This window comes from Anopheles maculipalpis, chromosome 3RL, assembly GCF_943734695.1.
Source record: "Anopheles maculipalpis chromosome 3RL, idAnoMacuDA_375_x, whole genome shotgun sequence".
Lineage (NCBI taxonomy): Eukaryota > Metazoa > Arthropoda > Insecta > Diptera > Culicidae > Anopheles > Anopheles maculipalpis.
In genome coordinates this window covers 17,763,870-17,778,554 of record NC_064872.1, presented here as the reverse complement: position 1 = coordinate 17,778,554, position 14,685 = coordinate 17,763,870, and the positions used below count along the sequence as shown (strand labels likewise).

General features: G+C 41.0%; 2 protein-coding genes across 2 annotated transcripts in view; one reads left to right on the top strand and one right to left on the bottom strand.

Annotated features, from left to right (window-relative positions):
* The window catches only part of LOC126564828 (protein pygopus), a 341,232-nt gene that overhangs the window by 275,863 nt on the left and 50,684 nt on the right, over positions 1-14,685 (top strand). The gene's annotated exons all lie outside the window — the stretch shown is intronic.
* Positions 11,096-14,685, bottom strand: part of LOC126565767 (ATP-binding cassette sub-family C member Sur) — a 48,736-nt gene continuing 45,146 nt past the window's right edge. Inside the window, exons 20-24 of the mRNA XM_050222975.1 lie at positions 14,113-14,612; positions 13,344-13,471; positions 11,684-11,975; positions 11,365-11,561; positions 11,096-11,295 (exon numbers count right to left, since the gene is read on the bottom strand). Coding sequence (XP_050078932.1) covers positions 11,125-11,295; positions 11,365-11,561; positions 11,684-11,975; positions 13,344-13,471; positions 14,113-14,612 — 1,288 coding nt within the window. The 3' untranslated portion in view covers positions 11,096-11,124. The remainder of the gene's footprint in view (positions 11,296-11,364; positions 11,562-11,683; positions 11,976-13,343; positions 13,472-14,112; positions 14,613-14,685) is intronic.

Here is a 14,685-nt window from a genome sequence, read left to right as displayed (position 1 = left end):
AGCCAGTGAAGCGTGCCTAGTATTGACAGTGGAGATGTTTCAATTGATTTCTGTGTTATATTTATTTTCAATATTCTTTTATATTTTATTCATTACTCAGTAAAGCTAATGTCACTTTCTGCAGAGTTCCTTTTTTATAATTAATATTGAACTGCTTTATATGTTCCAACATAAGAAATTTTCATTCAAATCGTTACACCAAAGAAGAAAATAAACAAGAAATGTATAAAAGAACAACAATATTCATAAAAAATTACAAAGTTTTCAAGTTTATAGAAAAAAAACGTTCAAACGTGCAAAATTCAAACAAATACATCTCTTATAAACGTAACATAAGATAGTATAACTTTTTCCAAGTCTTGAAAAACTGTCAAGTAGTAAAGAAAAATAGCAAAAAAGAAAATCTCACAATAAAAAAAAAAGAAATAAAAAAAGAAATTATCTTAAAAGCAAAAGAAAAACTAAAACCATGAAAAGTAACAAAACTATATAACAAGAATGAAGTGACAATTTCACTGCAATCCAGCAATCTCTACCGAAACTAGTATTCTCCGATGCACTCGTCTAGCTACATACAACCCTAACGAACGGTTGCAGTCGATCGACCATGTGTGACGGTAGTTAGCAGGTGCTGTTGACACTGTGTTTGCCGTGCTTCTTTGATGTCGGCTGTATCACCTTACAACGTAGCAGCCCGAAGTACGGAGGCTCATACCGGTGGCGCAACATCATGCCGCGGGCACCCATCTTTACACCTCGACGGGAGTTCCCCCATGGCCGCACACAACACAACTGGGTGGCCTTCGATGCACGGCAGTCAAATGTCTTTGTGGTGGCGCGAACCCTTATCAACGCCACTACGCCCACCGTGATAACGTGTAAGATGGTTCGCGCGCGCTTATCGAACGGACGCACATTGCAGGTCGCTTGTAAACAATCGTTTGATTTTAAAAAAATTAAATTCATCCCGTTGCCCGGGCGTGGGTGCCGACCGGGTCACCAACACCAGTAGTCCAAGTGGAGCGATCTTTTTGAGGGTGTTTTTTTTTTCTAAATTACATAAATAAAAAGAAAACAACACTGATACAGTAACACCACGCCTGATATGAATCGTCTTGGCTGCATTCCATGCAGTGACGCCAACATACGATAAAACGGGTCTTCTGGCAGCTAAAGGGTTCGTCACCGAATCAAACACTTGTCCTTTTGGCCTTTCAAACTTAATGAAATGTTTCACATTAACATTCGATTTGTACGACTTTGGGGCACGAGCACAATGCACAACCTCTGCAGGGGGAATCTTCATTGCACTTTGTACTGGTTTTAGCGTACGGGTTGAGCTCGTTCATCGATTTGTGGATAACGTGGCCTAAATGACGCCCAGTGGTACTTCAAATCACGCTTGGGGTTACGTCGTGCAATCGAGTGAAAAGTGATTTTTTTTTCCTTTACATGGTTGGAGATTATATCACGATAAGAATACACAGTTCATAATAATCGAATAAGGATTAATTAAATGAAAATTTTTATTCATCGAAGTTTAAGCGCTGGATATTGAATGATCGGTAGCCACAGATATGTGATATTATAATATAATACAACTTTTCAATTATTGTTAATTTTTGATTTAGTCACGCTGAAATAAATTTACCTGTTTTTCAGGGGAACTACTAACTATATGATTATAGAAACGCTACTCTCAACTGTAATGACCTCAGTATTTTTTTAACGGCAAATTATAATTTTTTTATCATTTATCTTTTAGGATGACGGCTTTCTCCCATACTGACAACAACGTCTGTGCTGTCTGTTCAACCCCATTATCAATGACCGCCTACCTGAATGAGTTTTGTACTTTATTTCCTTATTAACTTTTGATAGGGAAGGCGTACACACTTGAAATTTACAGAATGCCTAAACCAATTTTTTGTTACCGTTTCGAGTAAAAAGAATTTTATTTAAAATATTGTCTAGCTAATGAAATTTAGTAGAGAATTTCGAAAATACTTCTCCTATTTATTTTTGTCTTCAATAGCTGAAAACTCCTTATATCTAACATAACTAATTAGTCATTAAACCAGAATTTTTGTTCGAAAACTGGCAAGTTATTTGCTGTTGAACTTATTTATTTTGCTTCAATGAACTGTAAAAGTTTGTTTTGAAAGGAATTTGGTATTTACTTACTTACTTACTTACTTATCAGGCGCTACAACCGCTTTGCGGTCTTGGCCTGTCACAGCAGAAGCCGGAACCGCTCACGGTCCCGCGCCGTCGTCCGCCAATCCGTTATCCTGGTCTTGATGGCGGATGATTCCACGCCATCCACCCACCTCAATCTGGGCCTACCACGACTCCTCTGTACGTGTGGACGACCTAAAAGGATTTTCTTTCGTTGTAGCGGCTCCTCCATTGTCCTTCCACACATACGGGGCCAACAATCCTTCTGAGCATCTTCCTCTCGAACGCGGCTAAGAGGGCTTCGTCTGTTTTGGACAGGGTCCATGTCTCAGAGGCGTATGTGAGTACTGGGACTATAAAGGTACAATACAGTCCCAGCATCGACCGTCCATTTTGTTATTTAGTATATTGAAATTAGCACAAGAAAAATTTTGAATAAACCTTCAAAGTTTTGGCTTAAACTTAAGCTTTACACGTTGACTTTAATACTTATTAACACATTCCGTGGTAACCAATCTGCTTTACTCTTCAGGTGAATGAAATTTTTTTTTGTAGTGGGAGCTTGTTTAAGAATAGATTCGGTGCACAATCGGTTTAAATAACCATCCAACACTAATTAATCTACATTTGTATTGTATTTGAGTTTGATGATGTATTTTTAATGAATTATTTACTTTTTACCGTGAGATACGTCTAACCAAAGGTTCTATAAAAACGAAAATGCAAAATCCTTTCTAAAAAGTATGTTTGGAGGAATACCCCTCCGTAGATGTAAGGTGTTTACCGATTTGGAGGCCGAAAACGAATAGAAGAAGAAATTTGAAAATTCTGAATCCTCCTGTATAATGAATGAAAACTCCTATATAAAATGTATTGCCTACAGGGGTAGGCGGTAGAAGAATGACGTGTATTTGGTCGACAGCATGGCTAATAGATATAGATTTTACAAGGAATTTCATCCCTGTTATTTACCTCATCCCTCGCATGCTCGATTCGACAAAGCATTATTGACACCAAAAATTCAAATTAAAGCAATAAATTGCATAACTTTGGGCGTTATTTAAAACCATAATGATTAATATAGATTTTTATAATTTATTATATTGTTTCCGTTATTAATCTAGTTAATCGACCATGGTATTCGCGAAGTGCAACAGGACACCTCTACGTTGCGGCCCGTTCTGGGATTTCAACGCGACACTGGTGTCTGTCACCGTTCAGACAACCCTTCTCTGTCTGTATATTTTTATGTTAAACCTAGCTTTGAATTATTCAATTTGTAAATTAAAAAAAGGCAAGAGCCCTGGTGTGGCAGGCCTCTAAACTCTCTCATACGAAGAATAAATACGAAATAGGTTCAGAGGTTACATTTCTTTCACGCTCATCATCCGTGCCATCGACCGATCCCCCGGTGCCATGCGAAGCTTAGCCAGCCTTATCAATTTCCCATCAGCACATTCTTTTTCTTTTTTTTTGCTAATTATTTTATCTACAATGAAGCTTACCGGAGCACACACACACACACAAACTAACAAAACGCAGCACACTGAAGCATCGCACCACGGGAAGCACATTATGTCGAAGTACTGCAGTGTGATCTAGTTGCTCGCCGATAAGACAAGTGCCGATGACGTTCTCTAATCAAGTTAATGGACCAACACGGCGTTTGAAACGTCATCGCTTTAGGTGTAGTGTTTTAGAGGAGCTGTACTAATGCTTCAAGTGGAATTAATCTTGTTGACACATCAAAAGGGAATGCAATAGTGTTAATGAATCATTTTCTCATTTTCATTTATCTATAACTCAAAACTGTCTCTCAAATCAAAACATAAACATGGAGGCTGGTGGTTGGAGCGTAACATGCATTGTCAAATATAAGTATGAGATTGTCAGTTGTGTCAGCACACAACCCAATAACAGGTAGAGCTGTTCCATAAAAACATGAATTGCACCACACAAACTCAAACTTTGAGCGTAAGTGTACATCTGCTCAGATAGTTCCAGCCATTTCTCCATGACTTGTACGATTCGAATCGTTCCGGTACATCCTTATCACTACCAGCACTGTTTCCATTTTATATGCTAGTCGTTATTGGGGACAGGAAAAAAGTACTAAAAATGATACCGGTACCACAACTTTAACTGAAGGACATTTGAGTAGTGTATTGGAGAAAAAAAAGAACCGTACCTGAAGGAATCGAAGATGATATTTTCCTAAATTGTCCTCCTCTTTCGGAAGCCACAATCGTAACGAACTGTTTTTATTACCGAATGCTGCTGATTTTCCCAAGAATCAACCCAATTTATCACATCCATTTTCTGTTGCCAACTGCACCGAATGCGGACCATAACTTCGAATGCAATTTATAACCGATGACCCAATCTGATACGTCTGGAGTGTGGATTTTTTTCCTCTCTTTCATCGTTCAACATTATGTCATCTTCTTTAGGAAAGCTGTTGTGGAAACATTTACTTAGCATTCCTTGCTTCCACTGTCGCTCGATGTGCGTAGAAATGTGTGCTTTGCAGGAATGTATTTATTACACTCGCAGTACATAAAGCACACGAATGGAGTGGGCTAACTTACGCTTTGCGCACCACCGTATGAAGTATGCGGTCTGCAATCATAATCGTAATCATAATAATGATAGCGCTAACAATAGCACGAAACCACGGCATAGAATGGGCATGGATGAAGGAGAACAAAAAAAGTATTTCAATCTGGAATGGAACCAGAATTCGGCGTGTGACAGCGGCATCTGATTGTTATCGCGAATGTACGGCCTAGTAATGCATCAAAGATACAACGGTTTCCGGTTTTCGTGACTGATCGGGTTCAATTGCTGCGTTGGATAGGGTTGTTTGTTTCTTTTTTTCTTTTTACATTGCCATGATAAGACGTCCGTCCCCTTTGCGAGCATAAACAATGAAAAATATGTGATTGTAGTGCGATCAAGTCAAGCTAAAAATAGATGCTCCACATAGATATTATTTAAAGATACAGGTAGCGCCACATTTCTAACGGCTTTGAAATTATTCCTAGAAACAATAAAATGGTAAAGTTAACTTCATCTGCTATATTCTCTGACCTTATCGAAACAAAATGAATTGCTGCGGGAAACTCTTTGAAATATGAGATCTTAATTTGGAAAAGTAATTCGTGATTTGCCGAAAAAGGTGCAAACGGTTCTTCTCAGAAATGGACAATACAATCAACTTACTGATTACCAAAATAATTCTACTACCGATGGCATTGAGTAGCAGTTGACTTAGGTAGTTTCTATGGAATATATAAATAGGGGAAAAAGGGGTACCCGAAGGCTTAGCGCAAAAAATCTCTGCAACTTTTAAAAGCGATGCTAAATTTGATATTCCGGTACCATTAAATTATATTGATGTGAAAATTGCGCCCCGGGAGTAGAATCGTTTTGAAATTATCCGAAATTCGACACTAGCTATTGATCAATGAATGTTGTGGTGAAAAGATACACCAGCAAAACAATGCTCAATCAAACACATTACGCGTTTAGTCTAACTATTAATTGACAATTATGTATGTCCTGATTTTTTTATGTTGGCTTAGTGTTATTATCAATACACATTTCATTCTAGGTAAATGATTATTTATGATTGAATAACAGCAATTACAATACTAACGGAATTTAAACAAGGGTCATCCAGCATTGATGCATTGCTATGCATATTAAATTATTTCATTGCAATACCGTAGAACCTAAAATCCAAATATGCGTTAACGAAGGAAAACTCTTCTCCTTCATGCTACAATTATACGCTTTAACAAATATTTTTATCTTTTTCTTAGCTCAATGACTTCTTAAGGTCAAGCCGGACATTGAATGGCATGCCTTAAATGATTTGCCTTTTTTATAAAAATTAATCAAAAACTTATGTAGGTCTTCGTAGGGAATGGATCTGGGGAATTCTTAATCCCATTTCCTGAATTGGTCTTCCCACGCAGTCGAATCAATCCATTTCCGCCAAAAACCGCAATAGCGTTGCTAGTGAACTGGTACGTTGCTGAACAAAGATGTCTGAAAATCAAAGCCCAGCCTATTCTGCCTATATTCTGGGAATCATCCGAATTTAGGCAGAAACGAATAAATCATTCGATTTAAACAAAGTATCGATCTCTTCGGATGGTAAACCAGCAGCTCGAATATCTTCCGGCACCTACCATCATGACAAAAACATTGCGACGATTGATAACCGACAGACTTCTGGATGCCAAAGTTACTGTGGAAGTCAGCTTCCATGGACGGGAGCTGGTGAAGGGTCTGGAAAAAACGTCCCCAATCTAAAGATGATCACCAAACCAATTGTTGAAGCACAACAAGGTACCTCACGGACTGCTGCATGACAGGCCGAATCGTCCGCCTGCTGAGTCTACTCCCAAAAATACTCAAATGTTTTCCATTGCCCTGTGTAGGTAGCATGAGTAAGTGCCAGGTTCTTAAAAAGCGATTTCAAAGCGAGAAAAATTTTCAAACTCTCGTGTGAACCTGAAATTTTGATTAAGAAAACCTGTCAAAGCCCTCGGTGTTTATAGACTATAGAAAAATCATCCGTAGCATCAGTAAGATTATTCCTATGCCACGTTTGTTTGCATTCTATATCTACCACATTATTGGAAACAACAATGCTGTGATTTATGAAAATATTCACTGTAAAACCTTTTTTTTACTAGTTTTAAAGTTGTTTTCAATAAACAATATTTCTTTAAAAAAACCAATCCTAAAATAAAGCTTATGTAAAATTCATTTACTCGTTGGAAATTACAGATGTTTCTAGTTGTGTGTTATCTTTAGCTATTGTCTAGCGAATGTTGCGAAATGTATAACATGTCAAAACAAATGTGTAATAAACTCGGATACAGTTCTCTTCATAAACATTAATGCTTTTCCGCTTAGAGTGAACGATGAGTTTGGAAAAAAAGTTTCGTTCACTTCCGGTGAAATAATTGTTTCGTGTAGCGAAACCCCAAGTGCCGGAACTATCATTTGCACAGCAGCATAAAATGTATGATGATGAAATTTTAATGACACATTACCATCTGATGCCTTCCTAAACACGGCTGAAGTTCGTGTAGAGCGCACATAGAAAAGAACATTTTAAAAATAAAAATAATCATCGTACCAGTACAATAATTACATTAAAACACGTTGCCAATACTCGAGGATCACGAGAGTTTCACGGACAACGATAAATACATTCATCATTTTCCATTTATCGTACAATGTTTCGTTTCACATTTTCTCTCTCGAAATGTGACACTTTGCTTCATTCGGAACGCTTTTAACGCCATACTGCAGGGAGCTTTTACCGCACTACTGTCGCTGACGCACGTCTCCACCATAACCCGTTTCCGAGCCATTCTCACGCCGCATAAATTCGTCGTAAGAAGCTGCTTCCCGCACACATACACTGCTGAAACTGTGTGCCACTATCAAAACCACTAGCATTGCTGCATGATTATCAGCCGCATATTTTATGCCCGTTGCCTGTCACCGCCCCATACGGACGGGTTCGTTCCGCTCGGCCCGTTTTCACTCCGGTGTCAATCGGGACACGACAGACGCGCGAAGAAGAATCTTTTTACGCAAGGCTGTACAGATTCCGGATATCCGCGCGTTCCGTTTTGCCATTTGCAGTCTAGGCTGCTATCAACCTGCCTTCCCAAAAAACAAAGCTAAAAGACATCCCAGCCAAGGGCGCACGATCCCTGCCACGACCGGTTACACCGATGGTCCTTTGCCGAGCAGCACGGAAGACAACGAAATGTATCTGCAACGACCCGCGGCTAGTATCGTGAGCCTTTTCAGCCACACGGTGGTTGATGTGGAGCATGGAAATTGTGTCATTACCATGCATAAATATGATTACGAAAGCCACGAGCCGTGCTAACGCTTTTCACCGGAAATGGGCGAAAATCGTTAACACAAAAGCTGCAGAGCTTCGACACGGCCACAACACATTTGGAGCATTTGCATGCGTTCGCGTAGCGTTGGCTTCGCTAGCACCGGATAACGACTGTCGATGATCAAATGAGTTGGAATTCAGCGGAAAAGCTGCCGTTTGCTCGTAAAACAGATAGGAAGCGACGTTGGCAACTACCATTCCGGTTGCTTCCTACAACAGCGACCGAAAGGAAATGTAGTTCGACCTCCTCAACTATGCAAAAACCAAATCGGTGGCCAACAAATATAGTAATATGTTTTGTACGTTGTATTAGAGAAAACCTAGTAGAACAAAGCCAATAGCATACGCGAACCCGTGTGCAGTTTGAAGGATGTTCTGAGAAGCATAAAAATCTGAAAAGCATTTGCCGAGAAAAAACTTCGCCCGTGAATTGTGTATATGTGTATAAAGTTCACAAGAAATCACTGCCGGATCATGGCGTGCTTCATAATTCATGACCATGGCCTGGAACTCTTTCCTCTGTAAAAGCTGTAATCTGGATGAAAATCGTAGTCTTTCCTTCAGTCGCTGCAATTGCATCTAAATCTGAAGGCCACAATGTTTCGCGAGTTTGGCGAATGAACGTCGGGCACCATGAGGTACTCATATGGCTTAACCGTGCTTGAGGTGAATATTTTATTAAGTGCATCGCGAAGCAAAAGGGGCATGACTACGTACAGTATTCGGTGTACGTGTAAGTAGACGTGCGATGTAATGCTAGGTTAGAAACTATCCTTTTTGAACCACAAAGACTTCGTTCAGAAAGAGTGCCTTGTACAAAATAAAATTAATGCGAAATTGATAGTAAAGACGAGCGTGTTTTACCCATCGAGAGCAAAACTGTGTGTTGCTTTTAGTACTTTTTTCATTAAACTCCATCCCGTTACTCTTAGTTGGTGACAATAAACCCTTGTAATGGCAACTCAGTATGCTTTATATGAATTTATAAATTTTCAATAAAAATTTTCTTTCTCGAAAATTTACTTCTGCTATTTGAAAAACATCATTAGAATCGATCCAGAATCATTCAACTTAACGATGTCGACATCATGCAATGAACTAATCAGATTTTAAGACTTTTTATCGTCACATCATCAGCACATCAGAATTATTTCCAAATACAATTCAATAGTTTGATGTCCACAAACTGCATTTTGAATCAACATGCTCGAAACTGTAAAGCATAGGAAGACTATGCAATGGGAAAGTACTGAGGGTTGAAAATAAAAGGGTTTTATAGATCGCGTTTGCTCTTCGGTCGCTTTTAATCTGATCGTTATTAATACCGCCAATTTGGGCCTCAAACATAAATTTTATCTTTCATTGCTATGTTGAGATTTCAAATAATATGAGCTAAATAATTAATTAATTTCATGAAACGATTAATTTAAGAGAATATTCCATAACCGTTAATTATCATTAATTCTGTTCTGATATATTTCTATCTTTATTTTTATTTATAAGGCTTACCACCATATTGTCACCATCTCTTGTGGTGACTATAACCGATATATTTCTAGATTTTTCTAAAGATTATTAAAAACAAAACTAAACGAAAAGAAACGTTAGGCATGTAAGATAATTCTAAAGTATTTAAAACATTACCATTATCCAAGAGAGTTGGGATACTAACTCCAATAGTTTTTGGATTTTGCATAACTTTTTTTGAGGCCATCGACGGGATGCGAAGTTAGGGGAACATTAACAGCTCCTTAACAGTTCCGGTTAAACGCCTCCGGCCCTCATTGACACCCGCCACTGGAGTAGCTGACGATTAATTCTTGATTACAATCGCGAGGTTCGATGGAAGAGGAGACAGCATCGACGGTCTTCACTCGGTACCACCGGGAATCAGCACCTTTGCCTCGTAGTGAGAACTGACTAGTCAACTGCGTGGTGTATCAAGTCTAGTCTAGTAAAGCCATTCGATGGCTGACCAGGTGGAACGGTAATACAAGAATAAGACAATTGAAGAAGATTGTTTGAGACGATTGGCTAACCTACTGGTATTTTTGAACAAATTTTTGAGACACGGTAAAATCGAAAAAGTTCGAAAGCGTATTCATAAGGCTTATAATCGATTTTGAGGCTAAGAATGTGAACGTGTATCAAATATTATTTGGTGATGTCTGGCGGATAGTCTAGGGCTAGTATACCTAAGTTCACCTAACAAATAAGGAATGTTCATAGAGCGTAAATGAAATCCTGCTATAAATGTGGTTTGATGCAAATATCGACTAGTTTAATGCGCTCGGTGTAGGATGGGATGGAGAAATTAAGGATATCACAACGTAAAAACTTGCTATGGATGGTCACAACTCCACTCATCCATTCCTTTGTGTATGGACAGCACACAGATGAGCAGTGCTCAAGGAGCGATCTAACTAACGATCAATACAGAGCTTTTAAACACCGAGAGTTAAACACCGTCAAAGCCACGATCCTGTTCGAATATTGATGCTAGAGTTCGAACTGCACTCCTTCCATGCGGAATTGTGCAGTTCTTAAAACGCATACGCCGCTTACATGAAAATCATAATTATCCACTGATCTCGCACGCGTAAAGGACAATAGGAAACACTTTTCGGTACATAAAGGCAAGCAGTTTGGAGTATTTTTATTGAGTCTCGTAAGCCATTAGAATCAGAAGAAGAAGAAGAAAAAATAAAAATCAAAAGATGTAAGAGGTGCTTAAATTCCATTTGTATTTTATTAAAATACATTGCAGTTTGAACAAAAATGCATTAACAAAATATTTCATGTATCACTTTTTCTTGACTTACAGCTTTTACCATGTAAAGTCTAGCAACAATTACCGTTTATTCATATAAGGCAACATTCTAAGGCAATGGTTGGTTAAGTAAATCCGATCCATCTTTATGGAATCCTACCCAAACGTTCCATCGATGCTTACAAGAACGAGAACATGAATAATGCTTTCTATAGCCCCTCTTCCATCTCAAACCATCTCACCCATCGTCCTCCTTTATCGAGTGCTGCTGGTGATCGGTCGCTTTCAACATGTTGCCGAACTTGCTGCCCGATGTACCGGCCAGCTGCTTAGGACATCCATCCTCCACGATCCGACCCTGCTCCAGCACCAGCACCCGTTCGTAGTCAAACAGCGAATGAAGCCGATGCTGCCGAAGGTGTCGAAGCAGAAAAGAAACATTAATTGCAATTAAATACAGCACACCCCTACCGCTTACCGCTATCGTGATCACGGTGCGACCCTTGAACGCTTTCTTGGCCGCCTGAAGAACCAGCTTTTCCGTTTCTGTATCGAGCGAGGACGTTGCCTCATCGAGCACGAGACACACCGAACCACGCAGTATTGCCCGGGCAAGACAGAACAGTTGCCTTTGTCCGCTGCTAAAGTAATGCTTATCGTCCGATATCTGCGTATCTAATGGAACAACGATAAAAAAAAAAAAACATGACGCCAATCAGGAAACGGTGCGCATGTAAAACAGAGATTGTATTAATTGCCCCTGACAGGATATCGGATCCGAGATGGGATCCACTTACCCAATCCATCCGGTAATGCCTTAACGACATTTTTCAGCTGCGCCAGCTCAACACAGTTCCACAGCTCCAGGTCGGAAAAGTGTCCTCTCGGGTCGAGATTCTCTCGGACGCTGCCACCGAACAGCATCACTTCCTGGGGGATGATCGATAGCCGCGACCGTAATTCATCCGTATGGAGCCCGGCAATGTCAACGTCATCAATCAGAATGCGACCCGCAGTTACCTCCAGCGCACCGAACAATGCTAGTGCGAGTGATGATTTTCCACTCCCGGTACGTCCACAGATGCCGAGCTGGAAGTTGTTGGCCAAAAAAAAAAAAACAAAGCACAAGATGAGAAGAAAAAATACACTCACAGAACCAATTTAAACGTGACACAACGCGAAATGGAAAACAATCGTTTGAATTGTCAGTATTGACAGTTCTGAACTCGGGTGAAACGAAGCACACTACTCGATTCGTTTACTAGTCCAGCAGGACTCCGTGACCGTTTGCAATGTTTTTAGTTGCTCGTTAGTGTTGGCACGCTTGTCACAAATTTTTGCGCACAAAGGCATACAACTCCCTAGAACCCTGGGACCACTCCGATCGTAACGAGGTGAATGCAAATTAGTTTTTAATTTCAAGATTTGTCACCCTCATTCTATCTCACTCTCATCCCCCAAACTCCTGTTCTCATTGGGAAGGCGCAAACGAAACGGAAGAACCCGTCCGGTGCACGAACTAATTCCTGGTCATCAATTTCGCACCCGGATTGTACGGTGTTTGTGTTGTTGTTCCACACCACAGCAAACGATTGTTTCCGGTTCTATCGAGAGATAGGTTCGTAGGTTCCACTTGAAAGCTTCCTGCAGAAGATGGGCGCAAACGTTCGCAAGTATCGTATCGTATGAAAGTCATTTATTTACTATTTCTGTTTTGCATCGCTTTTGTTACAGGAATTGCCCTGTCTCGCTCCCCAGTTCCCTTTACCCTAACCACCGTTGGCATGCTGTATCGTCCCTATCGGTTTACTATCGTTTCGGGTCGGGTATGACCGACCACTACCTCGCAAACGAGGATGTTTAACTATTGCTTCTTACTAAACCTTCACCCGTAACCGTTGCAGAACGAGCAGCACCCGGTAAGGCATTGGAGCGAGAAGCCGGCAGTATACAGACCACCGGTAGTCCATTAGCTTGTGACTACGGGGCAAACTTCAACTACCACTCATCCCCGGCGGGAATGAAATGCTGCTTCCCCCACTACTACCTAGTAGTAGTAGAGGGCAGTCTCCGGTCCACACGGCACGCTGGCAACGGTATCGTGATGCCAACGGTTGGAAACTATCGGAACCATTCCATGCCTTTCAACTGTGGCGCACCGAACGGCGCTGCGTTCTGGGTAATGTAAAAGTAGTCATTTAAATAATTAATTGTACAACGTTGTTGATGGTGTGTGCATGTGCAGCGGCCACGAAAGGGTACCACGGTCGCAAAGGAATGACGAGCAGAGTTCCTTGTTACACCGGTTGTTCATCGCTTCGATTCGTTTTTGCTCATCCCAAGCACTCAAGCAGCCTTCTGTTGCTGGTGAATCGGGAGCGCGCAGAATGGCAATGGACGTGTTTTGTTTAACACTGTTGTTCGTCTTTTCTTTTCGGTACTCCCTTTTTCACTTACCCGTTGGCCCGCCGGGATTGTTAAATTCAAATTTGTGATTATGTTCTCCTTTTGATTTTCGTAGCGCAGCGAAACACTCTCGTACACGATGTCACCCCTCAGTGGCCAGGATATGGGAACGCTCTTGTCTGCAAGGGGGGAAACAAAAGGAAAAAAAAGACAAACAGGCGAAGATGTTACCATTAGTTCTTGAACCGGATCGAATGTTAAATGTTGAATGATATTCTGCGCTGCTTCCGACATGAAACGGAAGGAACTCTCTTTCGATCCACACGTGATCTGGAGAAAGTAATCCAACCGGACGACTGTTTCCTACTCGGATCAAACCAACGAGAAGCTTTTCCCATATGTTACTGACAGTGCTTCGAATATCAGTAAATATCTACATAAAACATGCAAAATAGCAACAGTGATTTTCTTGGGTCTTCTAGCACAACTGTGTATGGAAAGTATTGCTGCTGATCGAAGTTTGATTATGTGCGGACATGTATCCCGGGATCTGGTTTCTTACTTGGTTATAAAATCAATCATACGAAAGCCATTCCATAGACGGTGTTGGTCTCAATTGCACATCCGTTAGATTTTATGACCTTATGCCTATTGCCATACCACTGGCTACATCCCGCAAGGAACAATAATTCATCAAAGATTGAACATCGTTCAAATCGGTTTGCGAATTAATTCTTCGCTTCGTATTCTCCCACCATCACAACACAAACGTACTGACATGCTGAAAGGAATGAATTTTAATCCCAGTCCAGAGACTTACATGAAAAGGGAGCCACTACCGGGCCGGTTACATCGGACCTCACCAGGCGGCTTTCACCGTGCCCGTCCAACCGTCGGTGCCGATGGACATCGCTCTCGATGAAGGATTGTATCCGCTCGACCGCACCACCATACATTTCCATCTCGGCGAACAGCTTCACGACCCAGTTCAGATAGATCGGTACCAGCATCGCGTAGTTGACCGCCAGCCCTATCAGCGACGAGCTGGTGGATTGTGGTCGCAGGCTCGCTGTAATCAGTGCGGTCAGAATGGCCACGAACACGATGATGGCTCCGAGATAGTCTAGCGCGATACCGAGCCATCGATTGCTGCAGTTCAGCGCAATCTGGGCCACGTTGTTCGCCTCCATGCGCTTGAACAGGACCTCCATAAACCGTGCTTCCTGACCGAAGGCACGAATCGTCGTAACACCGTCGATGGTTTCGGAGAAGTGTGCCAGCACCGGCGAATAGGTCATGCTTTCAATCCGCTGCAGTTCTCTGTTGAACGAAGACAGAAAAAAGGAACATTTCGATGTGCGGAGCTTATTTCGAACGGTTTCTTTTTGGAAGA